Genomic DNA, 25,323 nt, shown 5'->3' on the forward strand with positions numbered 1-25,323 from the left:
CTCTGGATAAGGGAAAGGCTACCCACTCCAGTATTCCGGCCTGGAGAATTCCATGGACTGTAAAGCACCTGTCCAGCTAGTAGTTCCTGGCCCAAACCTAATTCCTCCTCTCTAAAGCAAAGTATTGGAAGGACTGATGCTGAAGCTGAAACCAATGCTTTGGACAGCTGATGCGAAGAACTGACTCACTGGAAAAGACCCTTCTGCTGGGAAAGATTGAAGGCAGGAGAAGGGGACAACAGAGGATGAGATGGTTGGATGGCATCACTGACTCAAAGGACATGAGTTTGAACAAGCTCCAGGAGTTGGTGGTAGGGAAGCCTGGCACGTTGCAGTCTATGGGATCACAAAGTCAGATGCGACTGAACTTAAAGCAAAGTAGGTCTGGTTTTGTTGAAAGCTTCAATCACAATCACCTAAATAGTGCAAATAGGAGTTTTTCCCATCAAGGCCTACTTTATAGGACTGTCGTAAGAAATACATTTGAAGAGCAGCATTATCGGGTTCTACAGAGGGAAGGCACCACGTTCCATCAGTGGAATAAAATGGGTTGTGAGTAAATTCAGTAGCAAGAGGCTAGACTTCGTGGGAAAAAGGGTGGGTGGTGGTAATTGTACCAGGTATGCCTCCTTGGAGTACAGAAATGAAGAGGCAAGAACACGGCAGGAATCTGACGCAGTGACCTAGTCTCAGGAAGCCTGCCCTGAACATAAACCCTTTTGGTGGCCTTCCGGTGTCCCCTGCCATAGGGTAATTGATATTACAGTAAGAAGACCTGATGCAGAGGGCCTATGTAACTCCCTGGAGAAAGGTCTGGAAGGAACTTGAAATTGTGAGGCAGGTAAAAGTGGTCATTAGAGAAGACCTGTTTACAGAAGGGTTAAATTGAGCCTGCTCATTGGAGAAGCCTGAGTGGACTGATGATCCTGGTTGGTTTTTTCCCATCAGTGTCAGGAAGTGTAAATGACCAAAGATTTTTGCATGCCCACGTCTTACCTGTTTTGCTCATCATCCTGGCCATGTGCAAGGAGCACTCATGAGATCAAGCAGGTGCTTACTCCCCTGACTTGGGGTCAGAACTTTCATAGGAGCCTAGTTCCTCACACATAATAGGGGCTTAGTAAATTTATCACCTTCTGTTGTCCTTGGACCTTCATCTACATGCAACCCTTTGCTCCCATCAACCCCCAGAGATCATAGCTACTCTCGTACAGCACAGCTACTGCTACCAGCAGGATAACACTGGGTCTGTATCTCTACTGTTCCTTTCTCCTGGGTACCAGCCCCTATTCCCAGTTCCTGCCCAAGTTACCCAGTGTCCTCAGAAAGTCAAATGTGTTTGAAACCAACTCCTTTACTTCTCTCCCTGAAACCAGCTGCCCACTCCCCTGGGTTTCAACATTCTCCAGTCAGTTCCAAACTCTAAGGCATCCTTGACCATCTTTGTCAACCTGGGATGCTGTAACAGATTACCATGAATTGGGTAGCTTAAAACAACGAGCATATTCCTCAAGCTCTGGAGGCTAAGTCTGAGATCAGGGTGTTGGTGTTTCCTCGCTGGAAGACAGCAGACTTCTCATTGTATCCTCATATGACCGAGGGCAAAGAGACACAAGCTCTCTTGAGACCCTTATAAGAACACTGATTCTGTTATTCCAGAGGGATCCACTCTCAGGACCTCACTTAATGCTATTTACATCCCAAAGGCCCTGCCTCCTAACACTGGGAAACAGGGTTTCAACATGAGAATTTTGAGAGGACGCACACACTCAGTTTATACATCGACTAACTCCCCAGCGTGGAGTTATTAAACCTGTAGCCAATTTCTTCAAAATAAGGCTTGTATCAATCTGTCCCTTTCCACTCCCACATCCACCACCACAGAAGCCCTGTCACCATTTCACTTATTTTTCTGGTAGAGGTTTATTCTATTCCTCTACTCCAATGTTCTCACTCCAAATAGTCTGCGAGACAGCACTGCCAGCTCTGCCTCAGCGCCCCGTGATCCCCCTGCACCAGAATCCTCACCCCAGCCTCCCTCTCCATCAGACCATCTCCACCTCTTACACAGATCTTCCCTATGTTAGTTTTCTACTACTGCTGTAGCAAATTACACAAACCTAATGCCTTCAGCCAGCATGGATTTCTCACCTTACCCTCCTGGAGGTCAGGGATCCAACACAGTTCTCGTCTGGCTAAAATCCAGGTATCGGCAGGGTGTGCTCCTCCTGGAGGCTCTAGGAGAGAATATTTCCTTGCTTTGTCTGGTTCTCAGAGGCCACTTACATCCCTTGGCTTGTGCTCTCACTTCCTCCACCTTCACTGCCAGCAAGCTTGCATCCTCTCGGTATATTCTTCCAAGATTACGTTCCCCTCTGACTCTAAGCTCAGCTGGGATGTGTTCTCCTCTTTTAAGGACCCAGGTGATTAGATTAGGCCCCCCTGCAGGATAATCCAGGCTACTCTTCTCACCATCTCCTCTCAGGATCCCCTTTTCCCATCACACTCAGGCTTTATGTGACACTCACCTTGGGTAATGATTCCTCTCGTGAGCAATGTAAGGCTCAAGACACTTATGAGTGGCATGTTTGTTTTTTCTTCCTTAGTCTTTCCACATTCTTTACATCTGGTGAGTATATGAGCCCTGTTTATTTGCTGCTACTGCTAAGTCACTTCAGTCGTGTCCGACTTTGTGCGACCCCATAGACAGCAGCCCATCACGCTCCACCGTCCCTGGGATTCTCGAGGCAAGAACACTGGAGTGGGTTGCCATTTCCTTCTCCAATGCATGAAAGTGAAAAGTGAAAGTGAAGTCGCTCAGTCATGTCTGACCCTCAGCTACCCCATGGATTGCAGCCTACCAGGCTCCTCTGCCCATGGGATTTTCGAGGCAAGAGGACTGGAGTGGGGTGTCATTGCCTTCTCCGCTGTTTATTTGCAGCCCAGCACTAATCTTTAACAAAGCATCATGCATTTAAAAGGCAATTTATTAGAAGATAGAAATCCTCTTGGATTTTTTCCCTAAAATATCTGTAGTCCCCTTTGCCATGTACAGTAACATTTTCACAGCTGGCTACCTTGTGGGGAAGGGAGGGACATTATTCTGCCCACCACACTCCCCTTATTTATACCAACCTGCTGATCTTCAAACAGGTTTGGTCCCTTCCTCCTTGATCGTCTCGTTCCCACCACTTCCTTCGTCTGCCATGCCTACATCAAATGTCTGAGCATTGTTCTCGCTGTATATACATACACACATCCCCTACCCATTTCTTTATTTTCCTAGAATCTTCTAAAGGAATCCAATCCATAATGATAATGATGATATTGACAATGATTGCAGGGGCCTCTCAAGGACTCTGATCAAGAGGGAATCTTTGCAAGAATGCTGCAGAAACAGGCTTAACTGCTGTAGTGTTTAATGGAGTCAACTAAGTTCATCATTTTTTAAAATGTTATATCATTTTATTTAAGATTTTAATATGAATTTTCTTTAACCACTAACCAAGTTTTTACTCTAGGACAAAACTCTAAAAGGATTTCTATCTTCCAGTGAATTGGGTACTATCCTTTCAAACATGTGATCCTTTAAAAAAGATTAGTGCTAGGCTGCAAATAAACGGGGTTCATATGATCTCACCAGATGCAACCAATGTGAAAAGACTAAGGAAGAAAACAAAAAGCCTTTCTTAAGTGTCTTAAATCTTAAATTGCTTACAGAGAAAACATTACTAAGGTGACTGTCACACCAACATAATGCCCGCATGTAATAGGAAAGCTAATTTTCCCAAGCATATCATTATGCTGCTAATTTGTTAGGCGCTAAAACAATTTCCTCATTGTATATGTTCCTAATAAGTATGGAAAAGTTTAGGCTCTACAAAGAAAGTTAAACCTATTCCTCTGCTGCCAAATCTCTAGACTGAACATCCCCATAAAAAGGATATGATTATACTTCCTACAGAAACTCTTCCTGAGAAATAACAGGCTTTTAACTGCAGTTCCCCCAGTGGAGGGCTAGAGTAGGATTGGAGGGAACCACTAGAAACACAGTAGGTCTGAGGTGAGGTACCACTGCCCATGGCAGCCAAAGATATCATTGATGTCTTTGTGGATGAGCATTTTCCCAAAAGTTCAATGAATAGGGAGAATGTGAACAATAAGTAGATTGTTAAGACAATTGTTAAGCTGCATATAACTAGCACCACAAGTCAAATATAGTATATTTGATACTTGGAAAACAATTATCTTATTTTTCTTTAAAATTGCATTAGTATCAATAGAAATAATAAAGAATGAGCCGTCTTGGAGGTAACAATAGAAAAAACGATTCTAAATCTGTCGGATTACTTGACAACAGGCAGGAAATGAGCTAGATGTCTTCACAGACATCTCAGTGTCAGACTCACTCCTGCCAAGTATAAAATTAGGTTTTCAGCAGACAGAGGGAACAAAGCCAAGATTCCTGGATCTTGAGAGGTTTACTATATGGCAGGGGAGATCAGACAGATACATGTAGCCAAATATGAATAAGTGAAATAAAAGCATGATGAAGTGTGAATGGTGCACAGAAGAAAGAGAAACTCCTTTCACTTGGGATCTGGAAAGCCTTTTTTGGAAAGTGTGGTTTTGGAGATGATCAGAGAAATGGGTGGAATTTTGGTAGAATTGTATGTAAGGAAGGGAATTTAAAAACTGATCCTAAATTCAAAAAAAAATGCAAAGGATCCCAAGTACCCAGAACAACTTTGAATAAGAAAAACAAAGTTGGAGGACTTAAACAATCTGATTTTAAGAATTTTTGAAGCTACAGTAATCAAGAAGTATGGTCCAGAACTAAATCAATACATATACGGGCAACTGATTTTCAGTATCAGTGCAAAGGCAATTGTGGAGAAAGGATTTTTTTTCAACAAATAGTGCTGCAACAATTAGGTATCCATATGCCAAAAAAAAAAGAATTTCAATCCATACTTTTCTATGTACACAAAGATTAACTCAAAATGGATTACAGATCTAAATAGAAAATCTAAAACTATAAAACTTCTAAAAGAAATAGGATTAAACTTTTATCACTTGGGTTTGGCAAATATTTCTTTGCTATAACACCAGAAGTATGATCCATTTAAAGGAGAAATGAAGTCACTCTGAAAAAGAATTTATATCAAGAATAAAAACTCTCAAAACTCAATAATAAAGCAAACACCCCGGTATGACAACACCCCCTCAGAAAGATATCCAGACGGATAATAAGCACATGAAAAGATGCTGAATGGAATTTTTCAGGCAAGAAACGAGTGGACTGCCATTTCCTCCTCCAGGGGATCTTTCCAACCCAGGGATTGAACCAGGATCACCAGCACTGCAGGTCAGATTCTTTACCATCTGAGCCACCAGGGGGGCTTATTAGTCATTAGTGAAATGCAACTAAAAACCACAGTGAGATACTATTATACACACATACTAGAAAATTAAAAAGACTGACCTTGCAAAATGTTGGCAATGAAGTAAATCAATAAGTAAATCAATAAGAATTCATATAAATATGAATAAATAAGAATTCATATAAACTATAAGGAATTCACAGTAACATTTAAACATTTCAGAAAACTGATAAGCAGTTTCTTTAAAAAGATAAACATCTAAGATATGACCCAGATATTCCTCTTCTAGGGGCTTTAGAAAATAAAAGCATATGTCCATAGAAAGACTTGTAACCAAATATTCACTGCAGTTTTCTTTATAGTAGCCAAAATTGTAAATAACCTCATATCCATCAACAAGAGAATTAATTAACAAATTATGGTCTATCCAAACACTACTCACAATAAACTACTCAGCAATAACTCAGCACTCAGCTGGTAAAGAATCTGCCTGCAGTGTGTGAAACCTGGGTTCAATCCCTGGGTTGGGAAGATCCCCTGGAGAAGGGAAAAGCTACCCACTCCAGTATTCTGGCCTGGAAAACTCCATGGACCGTATAGTCCATGGGGTTGCAAAGAGTCAGTCACCACTGAGTGACTTTCACTTTCAAATGTTTTAGAGAAGGAAATGTCAATCCATTCTAGTACTATTGCCTGGAAAATCCCATGGACAGAGGAGCCTGGTAGGCTACAGTCCATGGGGTCGCAAAGAGTTGGACATGACTGAGCGACTTCACTTTCCTTTCCTTTCCTTTAAACACTACTCAGCAAATAATAATAATAAGCTACTAATACAACAGGGATGAATCTCAAAATAATTACACTGAATGAAAACAATCAGACAAAATAGAGTAGATACTGCTTGAATCCATTCATACAAGTATCTTGAAAACGCAAGCCAATATACAGTGATAGAAAGCAGATCAGTGGTTTCCAGGGCAAGAGATGGGAAGGGAGGGATTACAAAACAACAGAAAACTTTTGGGAGTGACGGGTGTGTTCACTGTCTTGAATGTGGTAATTGTTTCTTGGGGATATTCTTATGTCAAATGAATTAAATTGTATGTTTTACATATGTGAAAATTATTTTGCCAAATATACCCCAAAGCTGTTTTAAGAAAAAAAGTTCAGTCCTGACTCGCCTCAACTGGAGTAAGATGATAGCCCCTCACTCTGGCTGGCTCATAGGAAGAAAGGGGAGAAACTTCTTTCACAGAAGATAACATATGATGCATCAAAGGATTTTTCACTCACAATGTCTGCCATGTAACAAAAATTTCTAGATGTGAAAAGTGTCAAGATTATATGATAGATAATAAGAGAATAAGAAACATTAAACAATTAATGCAAACTCACAGATGATGCAAAGAGATAACAATAAAAACTATAAAATAATTCCATTAATATATCCAAGGAAATAGGGGAACTTGTGGGTAAATAGATGACAACATAAAGATGTTCACCAGAGAAACGTGCTGGCGTGTACAAGCTCATACTCTAGAACTGAGGTTTTCAGTTCTGGACACAAGGTGAACTAAACTAATTTGAATCCCTTTTAAGTAAAATTTTTATTAATAGTTATGCTGGATAAAATACAATAAAAATAATATAGAGCTAAATATGAAGAAGAAGTTCACAGGTGACATATATTAATAAAAAGGACACTTAAAGCCAGAAAAGCAAGCTTTTAAGTTGATGCCACAATACCCTGGAGGAAAGAGGTTTTAATCTGCATAGTGAATAGGGCTACACTGTCCATTTAGAAATAAAAAGGGGAGTTCATACCAGATGTGGAGCCTTCCTTTATAGAACCACCCCCAGATTTGCATGCTCAATCACACAGTCGTGTCTGACCCTTTGAGACCCTATGGACTGTAGCCCACTAGGCTCCTCCTTCCATGGGATTCTCCAAGCAAGAAGGGTTGCCATTCCCTCCTCCAGGAGATCTTCCTGATCCAAGGATTGAACTTGAGTCTTCTGCATCTCCTGTGTCTCCTGCATTGGCAGATTCTTTACCACTGAGCCACTTGGGAAGCACCTGGGAAACTCCCTGCATAAAAGAGCTGCCTCTTCATTGAAAGGGAGATTCAATGAACTCTACATGCAGACACAGGAAAAAGATGAAGCAATTGGTGCCAGGGTCTCCAGGAAAAAAATCAAAGTCTCCCATAAAAAAATCTAAACTCCAAGCCCATGCTTCATGTGGATGTGGAATTCAAATGGATATACTCTCTTTATGATTCAGGAATTCTCAAGCAAAAATTTAACAATTTCAGACTGATCAAATCATTTGGGGCCTTAGGATAAGCAATACAAGTTGTTTTCTAGGGAAACTTTTGTAAGCTAGAATGTGTGAGATAACCATAGGAAAAAACAATACATGCTGAAGAGCTCACGCTATGCTCCACGTGCATCCATGCATATAATATACACAAGACAAAAAACAGAAGTAAATAATTGGCATGAGGAAGAAGAAGCTAATCCTCAAAGCCAGAATGATCATTATTCCAGAGCCTGAAATTATGAAACAATCTAAAAGAGAACATAAAATAAGTTTGATGAAATCATTAAACATAAATCATAAAAAAATAATAGAAACCAGGATATCAAGATAAAAGATCAATTTTTTAAAGAACTAAACATAACTTATATAAATAAATTAGATCTTACATATAAAATTCAATGGTCATTACAGAATATTGAGTAAAGTTCCCTGTGCTACAGAGTAGGTCCTTGTTGATTATCTATTTTATATACAATAGTGTGTATATGTTAATCCCAAACTCCTAATTTATCTCTCTCCCCATCTTTCCCATTTGGTAATCATAAGTTTGTTTCCTAAGTCTGTGAATCTGTTTCTGTTTTGAGATAAGTTCATTTGAATCATCTTTTAAGAGTCAACATATAAGCAATGTCATATGATATCTGTCCTTTTCTTATTTCACTCAGTATGATAATTTCTAAGTCCATCCATGTTGCTGCAAATGGCATTACTTCATTCTTTTTTATGGCTGAGTAATATTCCATTGTGTGTACATGTGTGTGTGAGTATACCACGTCTTTATCCATTCCTCTGTTGATGGACATTTAGGCTGTTTTCATGTCTTGGATCCTACCCAGGGTCTCAGCCATACCTGATTTAGGTGAATAAGGTGATGATACTTGGGACCCTTGAGCTGACACTATATAGACTAAATATTGGACTTTGATTTGATGATGTAATTATTGAGATTTTAGAGGATGTTGGGGGTAAGACAGATATATTTTGCATGAATCTTTGGGGTCACAGAGGAGAATGTGGTAGGATAATGCTCTCCTCCCGCCAAACATGTCCATTCTTAATCCCTAGAACCTATGCATATAGTACCTTGCATGGTGAAAAGAGATGTGATTAAGAATCTTGAGATGAGAGACTACTGTGGGTGATCCAGTGTTATTACAAAGGTCTTATAGGAGAGAGGCCAGGATGTTCAGAGACAGAGAGGTAAAGTAGAAAGAGAGGTGACAGTGATACAGGGCCAGGAGCCAAAAAATGTGAACAGCCTCTGGAAGCTGAAAAAGACAAGAAATGGATCCTTCACTAGAGCCTCCATATGGAACACAGCCCTGATGACACCTTGATTCTAGCCCACTGTCACTGATCTCGCACTTCCGCACTTGAGAACTGTAAGAGAACAGATGTGGGTTGCTTTAAGTCACTGAGTGAGTGGTCCTTTGTTACAACAGCAAATGGACTCAGGAACCAACCTGAACACGAAGCACATGCTGCTTGCTATGCCGCCATGAAGTTCTTTGTCTCTGAACCAGGAGCCTTGTGCCTTCTGCCAGCTTCCACAGAACTGTGTCATGATACTTGTAAGCTTGAAAGAGGGCTCAAGTCTTAGACCTTTCACAATTCCTGACATTCAGTCAATAAGAACAATGGTATACAGCCACGGATATTTTTTCCATCTTTTAAATATCCGTCAGTCTTCTAATAAATCTACTTTTAACTAAAAAGCCACTTAAATAGTTTTGCATCTTAGTAATAGATAACAGTGATTTATATTCAATTACTTAAATTATGAATAATAATATTCACATTCATAAAAGCCATTAAAATCAGCACTCTTTAGTGAAAACAGGAAGTTTCTTTTTGCAAGAATGTATAAGAAATGTCCCATGCTTTGAGTCTTAAAGAATACTATTTTCCTCAAAAGACATTATGGGAAAGGGATTTCTTTTGGTGGAATAAATCCTAAAAGAAATTTGTTACATGACTCATACCACTCACTAGGATCCTAGAAAGGACAGAAATTAGGAGGCATTATAAGTGTGGAACTGTTTTTAAATAAAATGAAAAATTGGACATGTGAAAACAAAGAACCAGAGAAAATTATGGTGCAATGAATGTATTTATTTTTTAGTTTAAGCAAGACAGGTGGTAAACAAAAGTCCATATGAAAATGCCACCCAGAGATTAGTAGCTGGCCATGCATGCAACATGACTGTGCAAAACAAAGTCATTTCCAAAACAGTGTGCAGATTTAATTCCTTCATGAAATTAACTCTTGAGTTGCACCAAGCCACCTGGAATGTCTGTTGATGGGGAATTTATAACCCATTCACCAACCCGACTCAAAGGCTACACACTAGCCACACAACCATCACCCACACATCTGCCAAGAAAACAGACAGCCTGGCAAATAGCACTCTTCTTGTTCACTAGCCAGTGACACAGCAGTGTGACCAGTCACAGTCACACTAACACAGGGACCCAGAAGGCACTTCCCTTTACTCAGCTGACAACCTTCCATACATTTGGGGGATGGGATTGTCATATAAGGTACTCATCTTGGGGCATGGGGTGTGGGGGCTGTCTCCAGGTTTGAGTTGTTTTAGCAAAGCACTATAAATTTGGCTACAGTGACCATATCAGGTCTCCTGATATCTTGGGAGATGTTCAAGCTCCTGACATAAGTTGGATTCAATTAAGGGTTGAGGGGGAGGTACAGACCTGGGGGAATGTTATAACAAGAACCAGGGGGCAGACTCTAGTTTATATAATTTTGGGTATTTCCAGCCTCATGTGAATACAAAGTCAAAAGTCCACAAATTATTGGATCACCTCCTCCAGACTCCTCACCTTACAGATAAAAAGGTGGCAGCCCAGAGAATCAAAGTAACTTGCTAAGGGCAGAGCACGGTAGTGGCAGGACCAGACAGGAAACGCGACACATCCAGCCCCATTCACGAATGCTGATGCAGAATATGTGACCAAGTTTTTCAACAAGGAAGATGAGATAGTGTAAATATTTGGTTCCCCCCAAAGCTCCAAATAAGTTTAAAGGCATGAAAACTGAGCTTTACCATCTTTCTTCCCAGGGAGTTCTCTTCTCTGTCTTTCTGCCCCCTTCTCTCTCATACACAAACACACACACAATCTCGATGAATAGAGATTTCTGGCTATTCAGTGACAAACCCAACATTTTCAGGAAAACACCTGATAAAATATGCTTCTCAGTCCAACTCTTTGTGTGACGTTTGGACCACTGGCTTATTTTCTAGAACAGTAGGTGTTTCAGAAACCAGGAGATCATCTTCTCCAAAGGAGTTATGGTCCGTGTTGACGAAATTGGGGATATCGAATTTCATGAGCCTGTTCAACTCCTCCTCTGGCCGCCCACTGCATCTGATGGCTTCCTGGAGATGAGCTTCACTGTTGAGGGCCGTGGTCTGGAGACAAGCTTTGGCCTTCTCCAAGTGGTCCACTTCATTGATGTAGCAGTGAAAGAAGGACTTGGATTCCTCATTGCCCTGTCGAGAAAACACCTTATCTGGCTCCAGGGGCTTTCCAAAGTCTGACACAAAGCTATTCATTCTGAATCTCTTCTCTGAAGACTCTGCATTGCTGTGAAGAAAGGCAAAATAAAAGACTCCTTACGCTCCAGCTCAGTTACCCATGGGATGATGGTTTCCAGCATCTATGAAGTGCAAGTCCCTGAACAGAAAGTGCAGACAAACATCAAACTGAAAGACACCACTTCTGAAGATGTACAAATAAATGCAAGGCAAAAGACTCAAGGTGTGGGCCCTCGGACCATCCTGAAAAGATGCTTTTCACTGAGGGATCTTCGATATTCTGCATCACACACCAGTATTTCTCAGTGGGACCCTTGGTATTCTATCTGCAAGCCCTACTTGTAGGGCTGCTCAAAATTCAATATTCCTGCTTGCAGGATCTCTCGATCTCTGGTGGAAGGGACAGGTAATCTATTTTCTTAGAATCCCCAAGGATCACTACTTATAGTCAGGTTTAGAGCCGCTGTCCAACATCAGACCAGCCTGAACAAAAATTCGATCCCACAGGGGTGAGTTTCATGTTTGTCAAAGCACTGCCATATCCATTGATCTCTCCCAATTCTCAAAACTGACCCGTGCAGCCACTTAGGCCAAAAGTTATACATATTTCACAGAGGCAGAAGCTAAGGTAAGGAGCAGTCAGAGTGCCTACTTGACTGACACAATCAGCGACAGGAGTGGGGGAAAAACTCAGCTTCTTAATTCCCTGTTTTATTTAGTGTGGAACAAATCAGCAATTTAATGGTAGAAATTGGTGAATGGATGAATAAAATAATTCTCAGTGAGCACCGTAAGTACATGACAGAAAGAGCATATACAAATTGAGTAACCTGATGGCCCACCTAAAACTCATCTGCACCAGGTCATAGCTGTGGCTTACAGGTTCTTTAGTTGTGGCGTGTGGGATCTACTTCCCTAAACAAGGATTGAACCCAGGCTCCCTGCGTATGAGCAGGGAGTCTTAGCTACTAGACCACCAGGGAAGTCCCTAGCCCACCTACTTTAATCACCATCCTTTCCAGATTGATATAAAAGTGACTCCCACACGGGTAGAGTGACTCCATAAGGTCAAGAATCATGTCTTAAAACGCCTTCAAAGCCAGAATAGAACTTGACAACAAGTAGGCTCTGGAGTCTACATTTAAGTCATGTCTACAGTGACTTCAGTTTTTAAACCTCTTCCTCCCTTTCCCATTGATGACTCACGATACAGCATTTCTGACCAAGCTATCATGGGGTAGGCGATATGGGATCCATTTAGAGCTCTTAGAAACTCACCTCCAAATTATTAGGAATCACCTGTATTTCAGAGTTCAGTAATTCTAGAGGCTTTGCAATCCAGGCAGCGAAGACCCTTTTATATCAGGTTTATCTCCTCCATGACAACCCAGCTGACATCAGATGAGGAATTCCTCTCAGAAATCTTGAGTTCCTCTTTTTAGTGATAAGCCTGATTAACCAATCTCATTGCCCACTCAGCAAAGGTGATATAAAGATCAATGATTGACACAAGAGTACATTAATAGGTTGTGTATTCAGAATTCAGAGAAAAATCATTTGAGAGAGACTGACAGAATTGTGCTTTAATGCAAATGTAAGTAGTCTTATCTTTCAGTAAGTGATTTTCTTCCCCTGGTTGTCACTTCACCCAAGTTTAAAAGATGTTTGAGAACAGGGATGAATGGCACCAACAACCTATGACATAAGAAACTAAAAAGTCATTGAGGAAAAAGAGGGGATTAACATGTTAGAAAAAGCATGGTTAGGATGGCTGGGATCATGCCCTCTCCCGATTCCAGGCTAAGAAGCTCTGAGTACTTGCTTCCTGCCTATCTGGAGCATCAGCTGAGTATGAAAGCCAACCCAGCTGTGTACAGCAGCACTTCCACTACCCAGGCTACATGTTCTCAGGATTACGAGTTGGGGCCATTGACCACCTCCCTCCACACCAGCCCTTGCTGAAAAACAAAGGCACAAGAGCAGAGCATCTTGCCCCTTCCCCAGGGCAGAGCCCGGGCAGTAAGATGCTTTCCCTGCCTCACCCCTACTCATCTTTCTCCCCAGGATCTCTCCTTTTGATAAAAGTACAATCTGATTCTTCCTTCCTGAAAATAAGGGAAAAATCCATCTTTGTTCTCTTAGAGTCTAAAAAGCGAAAGTGTTAGTGTCTGACTCTTTGTAACCCCATGGACTGTAGCCTGCCAGGCTCCTCTGTCCATGGAGTTCTCCAGGCAAGAATACTGGAGTGGGTTGCCATTCCCTTCTCCAGAAGATCTTCCCGGCCGAGGATTGAGCCCGGGTCTGTTTATTGCTGGCAGATTCTTTACTGTCTGAGACACCTAAACAGACCATCCTTTTATTCCTCTTTCCTTCCTTGACTGATAAACTAAAAAACCTGTATGTGAAAAACTGTGGTCATGGACACGGCTTGATTCAATTCAGTTTCTATTCATCCCATCACTGAGTAAAATCTATGTACTGAAATCCATAGATCTTAAACATAAAATTCAATGTATTTTTATTGACACATACACCCAAGTAACCCTCTAATCAAGATATAGAATATTTCCTTTCTTCTGGAAAGGTTCCTTCCATTCAATTTCCAGCCCCTTCAGGTAACACAGATCTGATTTCTATTTCCATTGATTAGCTTTGCCTGTTCTTAAACCTCCAGTCAATTTATACCTCCTGGAGGCAATACCTCCTAGAAGCAATCTATTTTGTTTTTTTGTTTTGGGTGAGGTTGGGAATGGGGAGGGGCACTGCAGGATGTGCAGCAATCTTAGCTCCCCAACCAGGAACTGAACTCATTCCCCCTAAATTGGGAGCACAGAGTCTTAACCACTGGACCGCCAGGGAAGTCTCAATCTGTTTTGATTTTTATCACTGCAGATTAGCCTGTTCTTGAAATTCATACAAATGGAGTCATGCAATAAATAGTGTTTGTGTCTGGATACAATAGTATTTTCTCTTGATCTGTGACCTGCATTTTCATTTTCTTAGAGATGTCTTTTGATAAACAGCTTTACATTTCAGTTAATTTCAAATTACTAATTTTTATCATCTGTGTTAGTGCTTTGACATCTTAAGAACTTATTGCCAACTCTAAAATCACAAAGATATTCTCCTAAGCTTTCTTCTAGAATCATCCTGTCCAATACAGTAGCAAACAGCCACAGGTGGCTCTTCAAATTTAAGTAAAATTTAAAATTTGATTTCTCAGTCATATTACTCACATTTTAAGTGCTCAACAGCCACATGAGGTCAGTGGCTATCTAATTAGGCAATACAAAGAACATTCCTGTCATCACAGAAAGTTCTATTGGATTGAACCGTTCTAGGAATTTTTACTTTGGGTTTATTATATATGTTGAGACAGGGGTCAAGGTTCATTTTTTCCCATATATTTATCCTGTTGTATCAGCACTTTCTTTTCAATTGACCTTATACAAAAATCTCTGTATTTCTACACACTGGTAATAAACAATAAGAAAATGAAAAAATATATTCACAACAGCATCAAGAAATAGGATACTTGGGAATAAATATAACAAAGGGTGTGTAAGACCTGTACACTGAAAATTTCAATATTGCAAAGGGAAATTAAGGAACAGCTTAGTATGTTAAGAAATATACCAGGTTTGCGGACTGAAAGCCTTCAGGTGTAAAGCCATATTACCATAGACATACTATTGAAGGTTCCTTCCTTCAAGGGCAGAAAGCACTTCCTTTTGGTTTAGTCTGCTGTTTGTTCTCCAATGCCTTCCAATACTCATTCTTTATAATCTGTCCAGATCTTATCATTGTTATCTGCAAGGTTATTCTGAAACATACTACTCTGCCCTTCCTGAAATGGGAACCCATGAGTGGGCCATTTGTGAAACATTTCTGATTCCACCTCCTTCCCTGACTCCTCCGATGAGTTGGGATCTCTTCCAGAGGACTGTAGGCCTCTCTCCTCCTGCCTTCTCACTCTGCACTAAGCCCTTTTCTTTCCCTGTCTGGCACCATCTTTTAGACGATGAGCTCTTGAGGGCAGGCAGTTTCTTATGTGGGTCCTCAGTGCCTTGCAGAGTACCAGGCATAGAGTAGTTGCTTCTTACATTTTTGTTAAATGAATGAATACATCAGTCGTGAAGAGATCTTGAAACTAAAGCCGCTCTTGCCTTGGCAGGGGGCCTCTCCTACAGTGCCTACAAGGTTGGAAATCAATACAAGGGCATACCCAGGCAAGACCTAAAAGCAAGGGTGGGTGAGCCTTAATAGAGAGATTGTCTAATGTGTGGATTAAATAACATAAGTAAAATGTAGAGCATAATAAAAAAAAATAGAGAGAGGGTCTATTAATAGAGATTCTGATGCTCTAGCATCAGAGAGATTTGGCAAACTAGCCCCACTGAGGTCTGCCTTGCACCCGATTTTGGCCAAGGGAAACACTGTCTCTGACTGCAGCCCATGGTACTCCCCATATCCCCAAGCTGTCCCAGAGTCATCCATGGAATCTCCTGCCCTGAGTCGTTGGAACTCACAGACCACAGAGCTACTGAAAGGGCATTTTGCATCTTCTGGCAAAGAAGCAAACTGGCCAGACCTTGGAGGCTGCAGGGTCTTAGATACCATGGGGGAGACTTCCTGCCATTTATTGGTAAGATGGCTTCAAGAAAGACCAATGAGGCTCTCTACCCTACCCAGTGGTTACCCCGTCTTTAAAGCAGACCAGGCCTCAGGAGTCACACCTGAAATGTCCTTGTACACTCAATGTTGGAACATCAAAGAAAAGTGAAAGTGAAATCGTGTCCAACTCCTTGCGATCCCATGGACTATAGCCCACCAGGCTCCTCCATCCATGGAATTTTCCAGGCAAGTGTACTGGAACAGGTTGTCATTTCCTTCTCCAGGGGACCTTCCTGACCCAGGGATCAGACCCGGGTCTCCCACATTGCAGGCAGATGCTTTACTATCTGAGCCACTGGGGAAGCCTTCAAAGGATGCTCACTAATTAGGTGGGAGCGGGTGGATTTCATGGCTGGATGTTTGGTTTCCAGGAAACATGTACCGTATTGTTATGGATGTCTTTCCAGCCTTATAAAGCATTTGCTGGTGGGTGATCTGCGCGCTGCGCTATGGTTGGACACTCCCACTGGCAGACAGAAGAGGGCTACTTGCAACCTTCCCATCCTCTCAAACTCAGTAGTCATATGGAAAAATAATGCTCACTGGCACCTACTAGAGGAGTCAAAACAGTTTTAAGATCAGCTTGTTCTGCCTTGGTTACATCTGTGAAAATGAAAAATTACAAGGCTCATATCTTAAATACCATCTTGATTAAAATGATAATTCAAGCCAGAAGCTTCAACAACTGGAGCATTGAAAGAAAAAGAAACTGAGATGTTGACTGAGCTAGCAAGTAATATCATGTTGGAAGTATCATAAAGAGAAAGAAAACTGAAGAATATGTGTGTTGAGACTGAACGTGTGCCCCTCCAAAATTTCTATGTTGAAACCTAATCCCCCAAGTGATGGGATTAGGAGACAGGGCCTCTGGGAAATGAAATGACTCATCTTATGAATGGGACTAGTGCCCAGATAAAAGAGGCCCCAGAGAGAGAGAATCCTTGTTCCTTCCCTGATATGAGGATACAGCGAGAAATCTAGCGTCTACGAGCCAGGAAACAAGTCCTCACCAGACACTGAATCTGCCAGTACATTAACCTCGGACTTTCCAGCCTCCCAAACTGTGAGAAATAAACTTCTGTTACTTAACAAATCATCTAGTAAACATCCGTGGTATTTATAGGAGCCTGGACAGACTCAGAAAAGTAGAAAATTCAGAATCTCCAAGAATTTTAGTGCCTTTCATTATATTTGTCACAGTCCTACCTATTCTATACCCTGTCATCATGAAATTGAGATCAAGCTAGTATGTTTGCAAGGAATTCTCCTGTGTCCTACTAACTTTAGAAAAAATGACAACTGTTGATTTTGGTAGAATCTAAAAATCATTAGTTTCACTTATTTAAGAATCTGCATTCCTCATTTTCAGCTTGTTTAAAGAAATGCAATTTGGACCTAACCTATTGATTGCAATATTCCCGAACTCCACCAGTCAGAGTAAAACGACTGTTCGGAATGTTCCAATTCTTTTCCTCTTCTCACTCTGGCTTGTGTCGTGTAGTCTCTGAACCAGATCAGAGATTCTCCCTCATGAGGACCCATCCAGTCCACCAGCACCTGCAGGGAACCTCATCTCTTCCATGACACTTCCCTGCTCACAAACTCACCGATTCCCCAAATCCTTCTTCCTGATCTTTCAGAGAGTCCACTCGCACGTCTCATGGCCTTTCCAGTGTCTGCTCCCACCAGTTCCCCTTCTAACCCTCCAGTCCAGCCACATGGAACCTGCTTGTCCCCCAAAGCCCTCGGGATGGTCCCCCTTTGTGCCTTCGCTTGTGCTATTCCTTCTACTCCTGTCAAAATCAAATCTGTCCTTTGCTATCCAACTCCCACGTCCCTGCCTCCACAGACTTTTTGATCTCCCAACAGGAAGGAATCTTCCCCTTCTCTGGGCTCCTGTCCTATTTAATCAATCTTCTCTTACATCAGTCTACCAGGGGACTCAGTGGTAAAGAACCTGCCTGCAGCACAGAGACACAGGAGATGTGGGTTTGATCCCTGTGTTGGGAAGATCCCCTGGAGGAGGAAATGGCAATCCACTCCAGCATTCTTGCCTGGGAAATCCCATGGACAGGGAGCCCGGTGGGCTACAGTCCGTGGAGTCACAAAGAGTCAGACACGACTTAGTGAACAGATGAATCACAGACAGGGTGCAGCCCTTCCTGTCTCATGTCAGAGCTGTTTGGTGTGACCTTTTCTCTCCTATGTACTGCTGTGCTGTATTCCACTCATCTCTGCCTCTCTCAAAGGGACTTGCTGTCATTAGACCCTCAATCAGTACCATGGACAGTTGTATCTGCAGGTGTTCAGGAGCCTTGATTCCTGTGAAAGGCACAGCCACCTCCAGTATTCAGGGACATGCTCCTTCCTCTGTGACCCTAAGACAAACCAAGTCAGGAGATCAGACTACTGCCACCTTCTCTGGCTGAGGGAAAACACCTGTAAGGCTCTGCGTTACTCCCTTAGGAATTTTACAGATTTATAATGAGCTTTTACAAATGGGCTGCCTACTGCTCAGTCTTAGCAAGCCCTCACTATGGTCAGGTTTACTCCACTCATAAAAAGGTGGTGGGCAGTCCAGTGGGCACCTACAATTTCCGGCAGGGACTTCCAGTGGACTTTTAGAGGAGCATAAGTCAAACAAAGACCTACTAAGAGTGAAAACCACCCGTGAGAAAAGGACAAAAACTACTTCTGGAGCCATAGCCTGTCCTGAGAGCTTCATGCCCTAGCAGAGGCACCAACCAAACCCCCGTGTGTGTGTATGTGTGTGTGTGCATGTGCGTAAGAGCCTCTTGGTTGCTTTCATTGGTAGTTCTGACTTGCCAGGGAGATGCCAATCTCTGAGGAAAGACTCTACTGCCTTAGAATGACCCTCAGCACGTCCTGGGCAAGCCATAGCTATGCACACAGGAAATAACCTCTTAACTGATGGAGAATTAAAAGGAACTCCTGAGCAAAGGTGTATAACTTGAATCAGACATATAAAGCAGTTGGATTATTTACCTGTTGACATATGGAGACCTCTCAGAATAACAGATCTTCCTTAGGAACAACCTGCTATGTCTCCATTCAGCTGGTTCCTGTGACCTTGGTCATTCTCTCTAGCTGTTAGCTTTTAGGTGCACTGTACCCATGCTTGGGTGAGAATCATACTCAGGTAAATTGCAACTCCAGGTAAGATGCAATTTCCATTTTTTCAAGGTCATGAGCAATACTGTCCTCATCCCTAAAAAAAAGACCATGCCCACCTAGACAAGTGCACTTAGCAAAGGCTACACAAAATGAGGATATCTGAGGTATATGATGTCTGAGAGTTGATCTTTATTTTTTTAAGAAGTACAAAATATTCAACAGAAAATGCAACCCAAGTCTTTCCCTTATTCCTTCTCTCTGGCAGATTTATGACAATGTGGCAATTATGATGCTTTAACAAGACGGCAAAGAGAGTAAATGGCTCCTCAGTGGAGAAAGCACATGGAAAAAATGGTTCTTTTTATCCTGACTGTCTATAAAGGATTCAAGTGAGAGGGTCCCCCCACCCCATACAACAGCAGATATTCCATGGGAAAATAATCCCCATTAAAGCTACTTTTTGGACCTAAAAGCTTTCTAAAAAGGCATGATGGCAGCTTTATAAGGGTCTTTCTCCCTCTGCTCTCTGCTTTACCAGCACTCACCCATATCTGAGTCTCCTCCTGGGCACACAGATTACCCACCCCAGCCTGGCGGTCAGATGGGTGTGGCTAGTCCTGGCCAATGAGCTGTGAGAGGAAGGGATGCGTGCCACTTCCTGGCTGAAGAACAGACTGTTGGGTATGAGTTCTCCATGTGCCCCACTGCTTGTCACAGCAACTCGGGAGGCTGAACTTTAGAAACACTGCAGCTACAGTGAAGGAGCATCAGTCCACCCCTTGCCAACCCTCAGAAGAGATGTAGCTTGAATACAATGTAAACCTGTGTTGCATTACAGTGAGATTTAGAGAGCTGTTTGCTCCTGTCTCATAATCTCATTACGACACATCCTCTCCTTAACAGAAGCCACTGAGTAGGCAGTGACTCTGGAATTGAAGTTCTCATGCTAAAATGATCCCAAGCTGTAAACTTCAGGGAAGAAGCCTATTTGCCATCCTATGTCTTACTCCTTCCAAGGGGATTCACGCAGTCTTTCCATAGGTCAGCAGTTCAGTCTGCCCAGGATGTCTCCATGGAGAAAAAGATAGAACAAAGTGGCAGATTCAACACTAGTCAATTCTGAGTAGGGGCCTTACTCAGAAGTGATGCTCAAAATTCTCCAAGCCAGGCTTCAACAGTACATGAACCGTGAACTTCCAGATGTTCAAGCTGGATTTAGAAAAAGCAGAGGAACCAGAGATCAAATTGCCAACATCTGTTGGATCATCAAAAAAGCAAGAAAGTTACAGAAAAACATCTACTACTTTATTAACTACACCAAAGCCTTTGACTGTGTGGATCACAACAAACTGTGGGATAATCTTCAAGAGATGGGAAAACCAGACCACTTGACCTGTCTCCTGAGAAATCTGTATGCAGGTCAAGAAGCAACAGTTAGAAATGGACATGGAACGATAAACTGGTTTCAAATTGGGAAAGGAGTATGTCAAGGCTGTATATTGTGACCCTACTTATTTAACTTATATGCAGAGTACATCATGAGAAATGCTGGACTGGCTGAAGCATAAGCTGGAATCAAGATTGCCAGGAGAAATATCAATAACCTCAGATATGCAGATGACACCACCCTTATGGCAGAAAGTGAAGAAGAACTAAAGAGCCTCTTGTGAAAGTGAAAGAGGAGAGTGAAAAAGTTGGCTTAAAGCTCAACATTCAGAAAACTATGATCATGGCATCTGGTCACATCACTTGATGGGAAATAGATGGGGAAACAGTGCAGATGGTGGCTGCAGCCATGAAATTGAAAGATGCTTGCTCCTTGGAAGGAAAGCTATGACCAACCTAGACAGCATATTAAAAAGCAGAGACATTATTTTGCCAACAAATGTCTGTCTAGTCAAGGCTATGGTTTTTCTAGTAGTCATGTATGGATGTGAGAGTTGGACTATAAAGAAAGCTGAGCACCAAAGAAAACAACTTTTTCTGAGAGACATACCCAAATCTCCAGGAGTTGGTAATGGACAGGGAGGCCTGGCGTGCTATAGTCCATGGGGTCGCAAAGAGTCAGACATGACTGAGTGACTGAACTGAACTGAGTCATATTCCAAAAGGATGCTGCCTGATATCTTACTTGAAGCATTTGTTCTCTGTGACCCACAACCCAGAGAGCTTGTTACCTAATTCAGACATTCAAGCCATGACTAAGACCCTCTACTTAGTCTCCTTTCTAAAATCATCTTACTCTTTCTTCACACAAAGACATCACTTTGCCAACAAAGGTCCATACAGTCAAAGCTATGTTTTCCCAGTAGTCATATATAGATATGAGAATTGGACCTTTAAGAAGGCTGAGTGCCAAAGAACTGATGCTTTCAAACTATGATGCTGAAAAAGACTCTTGAGAGTCCCTTGAACTATAAGGAGATCACACCAGTCCATCCTAAAGGAAATCAGTCCTGAACATTCATTGGAAGGACTGATGCTGAAGATGAAGCTCCAATACTTTGGCCACCTGATGTGAAGAGCCAACTCATTGAAAAAGACCCTGATGTGGGGAAAGATTGAGGGCAGGAGGATAAGGGGATGACAGAGGATGAGATGGTTGGATGGCATCACCGACTCAATGGACATGAGTTTGAGTAAACTCTGGGAGATAGTACAGCCTGGCATGCTGCAGTCCATGGGGTTTCAAAGAGTTGGACATGATTGAGCAACCGAAAAACAACTTTTTCTGAGAGACATACCCAAGGTGAGGTGAAGCCAAGGTAGAATGAAGTCACATTTGGCACATGCAGCTCCAACATGAAAGCTGAGGGCCTGGCTGTCCTGTGGGAGGATGAGAATCTTCTGTTCCTTTCTACTCTTTACCAGCAGCCCTCTGCTCTCCCCAGGATGCCGTGAGCCATGCAGGGGTGGACCGACCTTCACTGAGGGCTGCCTGCTATGAGGCTAGTGCATACCAGCAGTTCTATAGGCATCAGTTCACTCAATCTTTACAGTACCCCGAGAAGGCAGATACTACTTTATTTTTACAAGTGAGGAATCAAGTACAGAGAGGCTAAGAATCTAGTAAATCTGGAAATGTTTGACTCCAGAGCCCATGCTTGATCCAATATGTGACAGAAGAAAACAAATCTGATTGCTCGCTAATATCTTTGCTGTAAGAGAAAAAGATTTAATATTACTGATATGAAGTCATTTAATGTAGGGTTAACAACAGGAGCTTCAAGGAGACTTTAGTTTGAGGCTTGGCTCCATTTGTTGTTGTTGTTGTTCAGTTGCTCAGTCGTGTCTGGCTCTTTGAGACCCCATGGACTGCAGCATGCCAGGCTTTCCTTTTCCTGTCTCCTGGAGCTGGTGCAAACTCATGTCCATTGAGTCTGTGATGCCCTCTAATCATCTTGTTCTCTGTCGTTCCCTTCTCCTCCTGCCTTCAATCTTTCCCAGCATCAGGGTCTTTTCTAATGAATTGGCTCTTTGCATCAAGTGGTCAAAGTATTCAGTTTCAGCATCAGTCCTTCCAATGAATATTCAGGACTGATTTCCTTTAGGATTGACTGGTTTGTTCTCCTTACAGTCAAAGGGACTCTTCAAGAGTCTTCTCCAACACCACAATTCAAAAGCATCAATTCTTCAGCACTCAGACTTCTTTATGGTCCAGCTCTCACATCCATACATGACTACTGAGAAAACCATAACTAACTATATAGACATTTGTTGGCAAAGCAATGTCTCTGCTTTTTAATATGCATAGTTTTTTTAAAAACCTGTGAATCCTTATATGTGTGATTCAGTTTCCTTTTTCTCATATGTAAGGTGAGATTTTTACAGGATAAATCCTATGTGATTTACTTCATCTTTCAGTGAGAACTTAGTGCGATTATACTATAAAGTGATTAACAGACCCTGGCAGATGGTAAATGTCAAAAAATGTTCTTAGCATTATTCTCAGTGATTTATCATTATGTCCTCCATGTCTAATTATCAGGGGCAAACTTAAAACTGATTGTTTTATATTAAAGTTGGCTGCTTGGATAATGTCTATTTTATAAAAAAATGTTTCCTGCCAAATAAATGTCAAGTTTACTAAGATATAAAACCATTCTTAACTGCTCCATTTAGGGATTTTTCCATATGTCTGTATCATTAAGTTTGATTTTGATATACTACAGCCAAATGCATGTCTTACACTGCTTCAGAAAAACATTTAAAGTGTGGCCCTGAGGGCTGATCCATCATTTCATTAAAGTAAAAATAAAAAGGTCAAACTTTCTCCACAACCTCACCAAAAGCATGTAGGGTTACAATGACCCCTGTTCCTTGAGATGACTAAGATTCACCATCAAAAGAGAAATCATCTATTAGAAGGACAAACTGCCGACTGGAAAAGGGGAAAAACAAGCCTCAGCTACCCAGGGTCAACGTGAAATGTTAAGGCAATGTATTAGTCAGTGTTATGCAGAGAAATAGAACCAACAGGGGTGTCTGGGAGTGTGTGTGGGTGTGGATGTGTGTGTGTGCCTGTGCACATTTACTTCTATATCTATCTATCTATCCATTCAGGGTGAGGTGGGGACAGATTTCGTTTAAGAAATTGGTTCATGTGATGGTGGAGACAGGCAAGTCCAAAATCTGTAGGGTTTGGACAGGCTGAAGACCCAGGGAAGAGCTGCAGTCTGAGTCTGAAGGCAGTTCTCTGCCAAAATTCCTTTTTGCTAGACAGAGGTCCATCTGTTTCTAGGAATGCCTTTTGCAGTTGGATGAGGCCCACCCTCATTATGGAGGATGATCAGTCTTCCTAAAAGACTTATCTCACCTAAAAAAAAAACCCTTCACAGAAACATCTAGAATAATATTTTACCAAATATCATGGCCTAGACAAACACAAAATTACTCATTACAGGAAGTCATGCTCCTTTTTGAGCTAGAGTGTTCCCATCTATAAAATCACGTGCCTCTTATGTCAAACAAGTACATCTCAATAACCATGCAAAAGTCCATCTGGCTTTCTGAAGAGAACGAAGATAAAGGGGTTTACTATTCCCCAATCACTCTACCAGTTGTGCCCTAACCTGAGTTTGTCCTCAGCTTCTTTTACTACTGCTATAATCCACACCATATTTCTAAGCTCCCTGGACTAATATGCTGAAGCAAAGACATGTGCAGATGTTTACAAAAACAAGGAGACAGAAAAGGGAAAGTTCATATTTTTTTAGTGGCTATTCCAGAAATTCTCAACCATCCATCTCCATAGCCTTCAATAAAATGGTCTTTTACTTTCATTTAACATGTGTTTGAATTTTTCTCCCAGACCTTAATGTCTGAAACCAGCTGCATGATGGGCAGAACTATTCCCTTTGTCTATGACTAGTTGTGAGAGTTCAAGTGCAGGCTGAAGACTGCAGAGCAGACACTGCAGACTGTGTGATGAGATACAATGAGAACACCACTGCTAGGCTGTGAGGATGAAGGGACACACTGAATGGAAATGTGAGGATTTGTGCTCACTTTCTTCCATTTAGTCTCCCAGGTCGTTCCCTACCCTTCCCCGCCCTGCTCTGTGCCCTGGGAAACTGACCTCTGCTGTAGGCTCTGGCCACTGCTGGTGGTGTGGTGCTCAGCCAGCAGGGAGCAGTGGTGAGAAAGGGGAGAGATGGAGAAAGGTCTGGGTGTTTATCGGAGGCTCCCTCCCTAAGAGGTCACACTGGGCTGTGTCCCTTGACCTGGGTCATTGCTCCTCTCAGCCAGTCTCTGCAGGGCTCCTGGGAGACAATCAGGGCCCTTCAGATTTAGGGCATCTACTCCTCGGTGTTCTGAGCCCTGGCATCCGGCACCATCCAGGAAGAGGGGCTGCTCTCTTCCCAGGCCACAACTTGTGACTAGTCCTTTTGTCAAAAGCTCTAATTCAAAAAAAATACAGGCACCCCTATGTTCACAGCAGCACTACTCACAACAGCCGAGATACAGAGACAACCTAAATGTCCATCAACAGATGAATGGATAGAGAAGATGTGGTATGTTATATACAATGGAATATTACTCAGCCATAAAAAAGAATGCAATAATGCCATTTTGCAGCAACATCAATGCAACTGGAGATTATCTTACTAAGTGAAGTAACTCAGAAAGAAAAAAACAAATACCATATGATATCACTTATATGTAGAATCTAAAATATGGCACAAATGAACCTATCCATGAGACAGAAATAGACTCATAGATACTGCCTTGTGGTTGCCAAAGTAACAGA

General features: G+C 42.0%; 1 protein-coding gene across 4 annotated transcripts in view; it reads right to left on the bottom strand.

Moving 5' to 3' along the window:
* Nucleotides 1-9,798: 9,798 nt before the first annotated feature.
* Nucleotides 9,799-25,323, bottom strand: part of MRAP2 (melanocortin 2 receptor accessory protein 2) — an 82,592-nt gene continuing 67,067 nt past the window's right edge. For all 4 annotated transcript variants that reach the window (XM_060419238.1, XM_042253437.1, XM_060419239.1 and 1 more), the window contains one exon: nucleotides 9,799-11,313. In XM_060419238.1, the coding sequence (XP_060275221.1) occupies nucleotides 10,923-11,313 (391 nt within the window). In that variant the 3' untranslated portion in view covers nucleotides 9,799-10,922. The remainder of the gene's footprint in view (nucleotides 11,314-25,323) is intronic.

The sequence above is a fragment of the Ovis aries genome, chromosome 8 (assembly GCF_016772045.2).
Source record: "Ovis aries strain OAR_USU_Benz2616 breed Rambouillet chromosome 8, ARS-UI_Ramb_v3.0, whole genome shotgun sequence".
Lineage (NCBI taxonomy): Eukaryota > Metazoa > Chordata > Mammalia > Artiodactyla > Bovidae > Ovis > Ovis aries.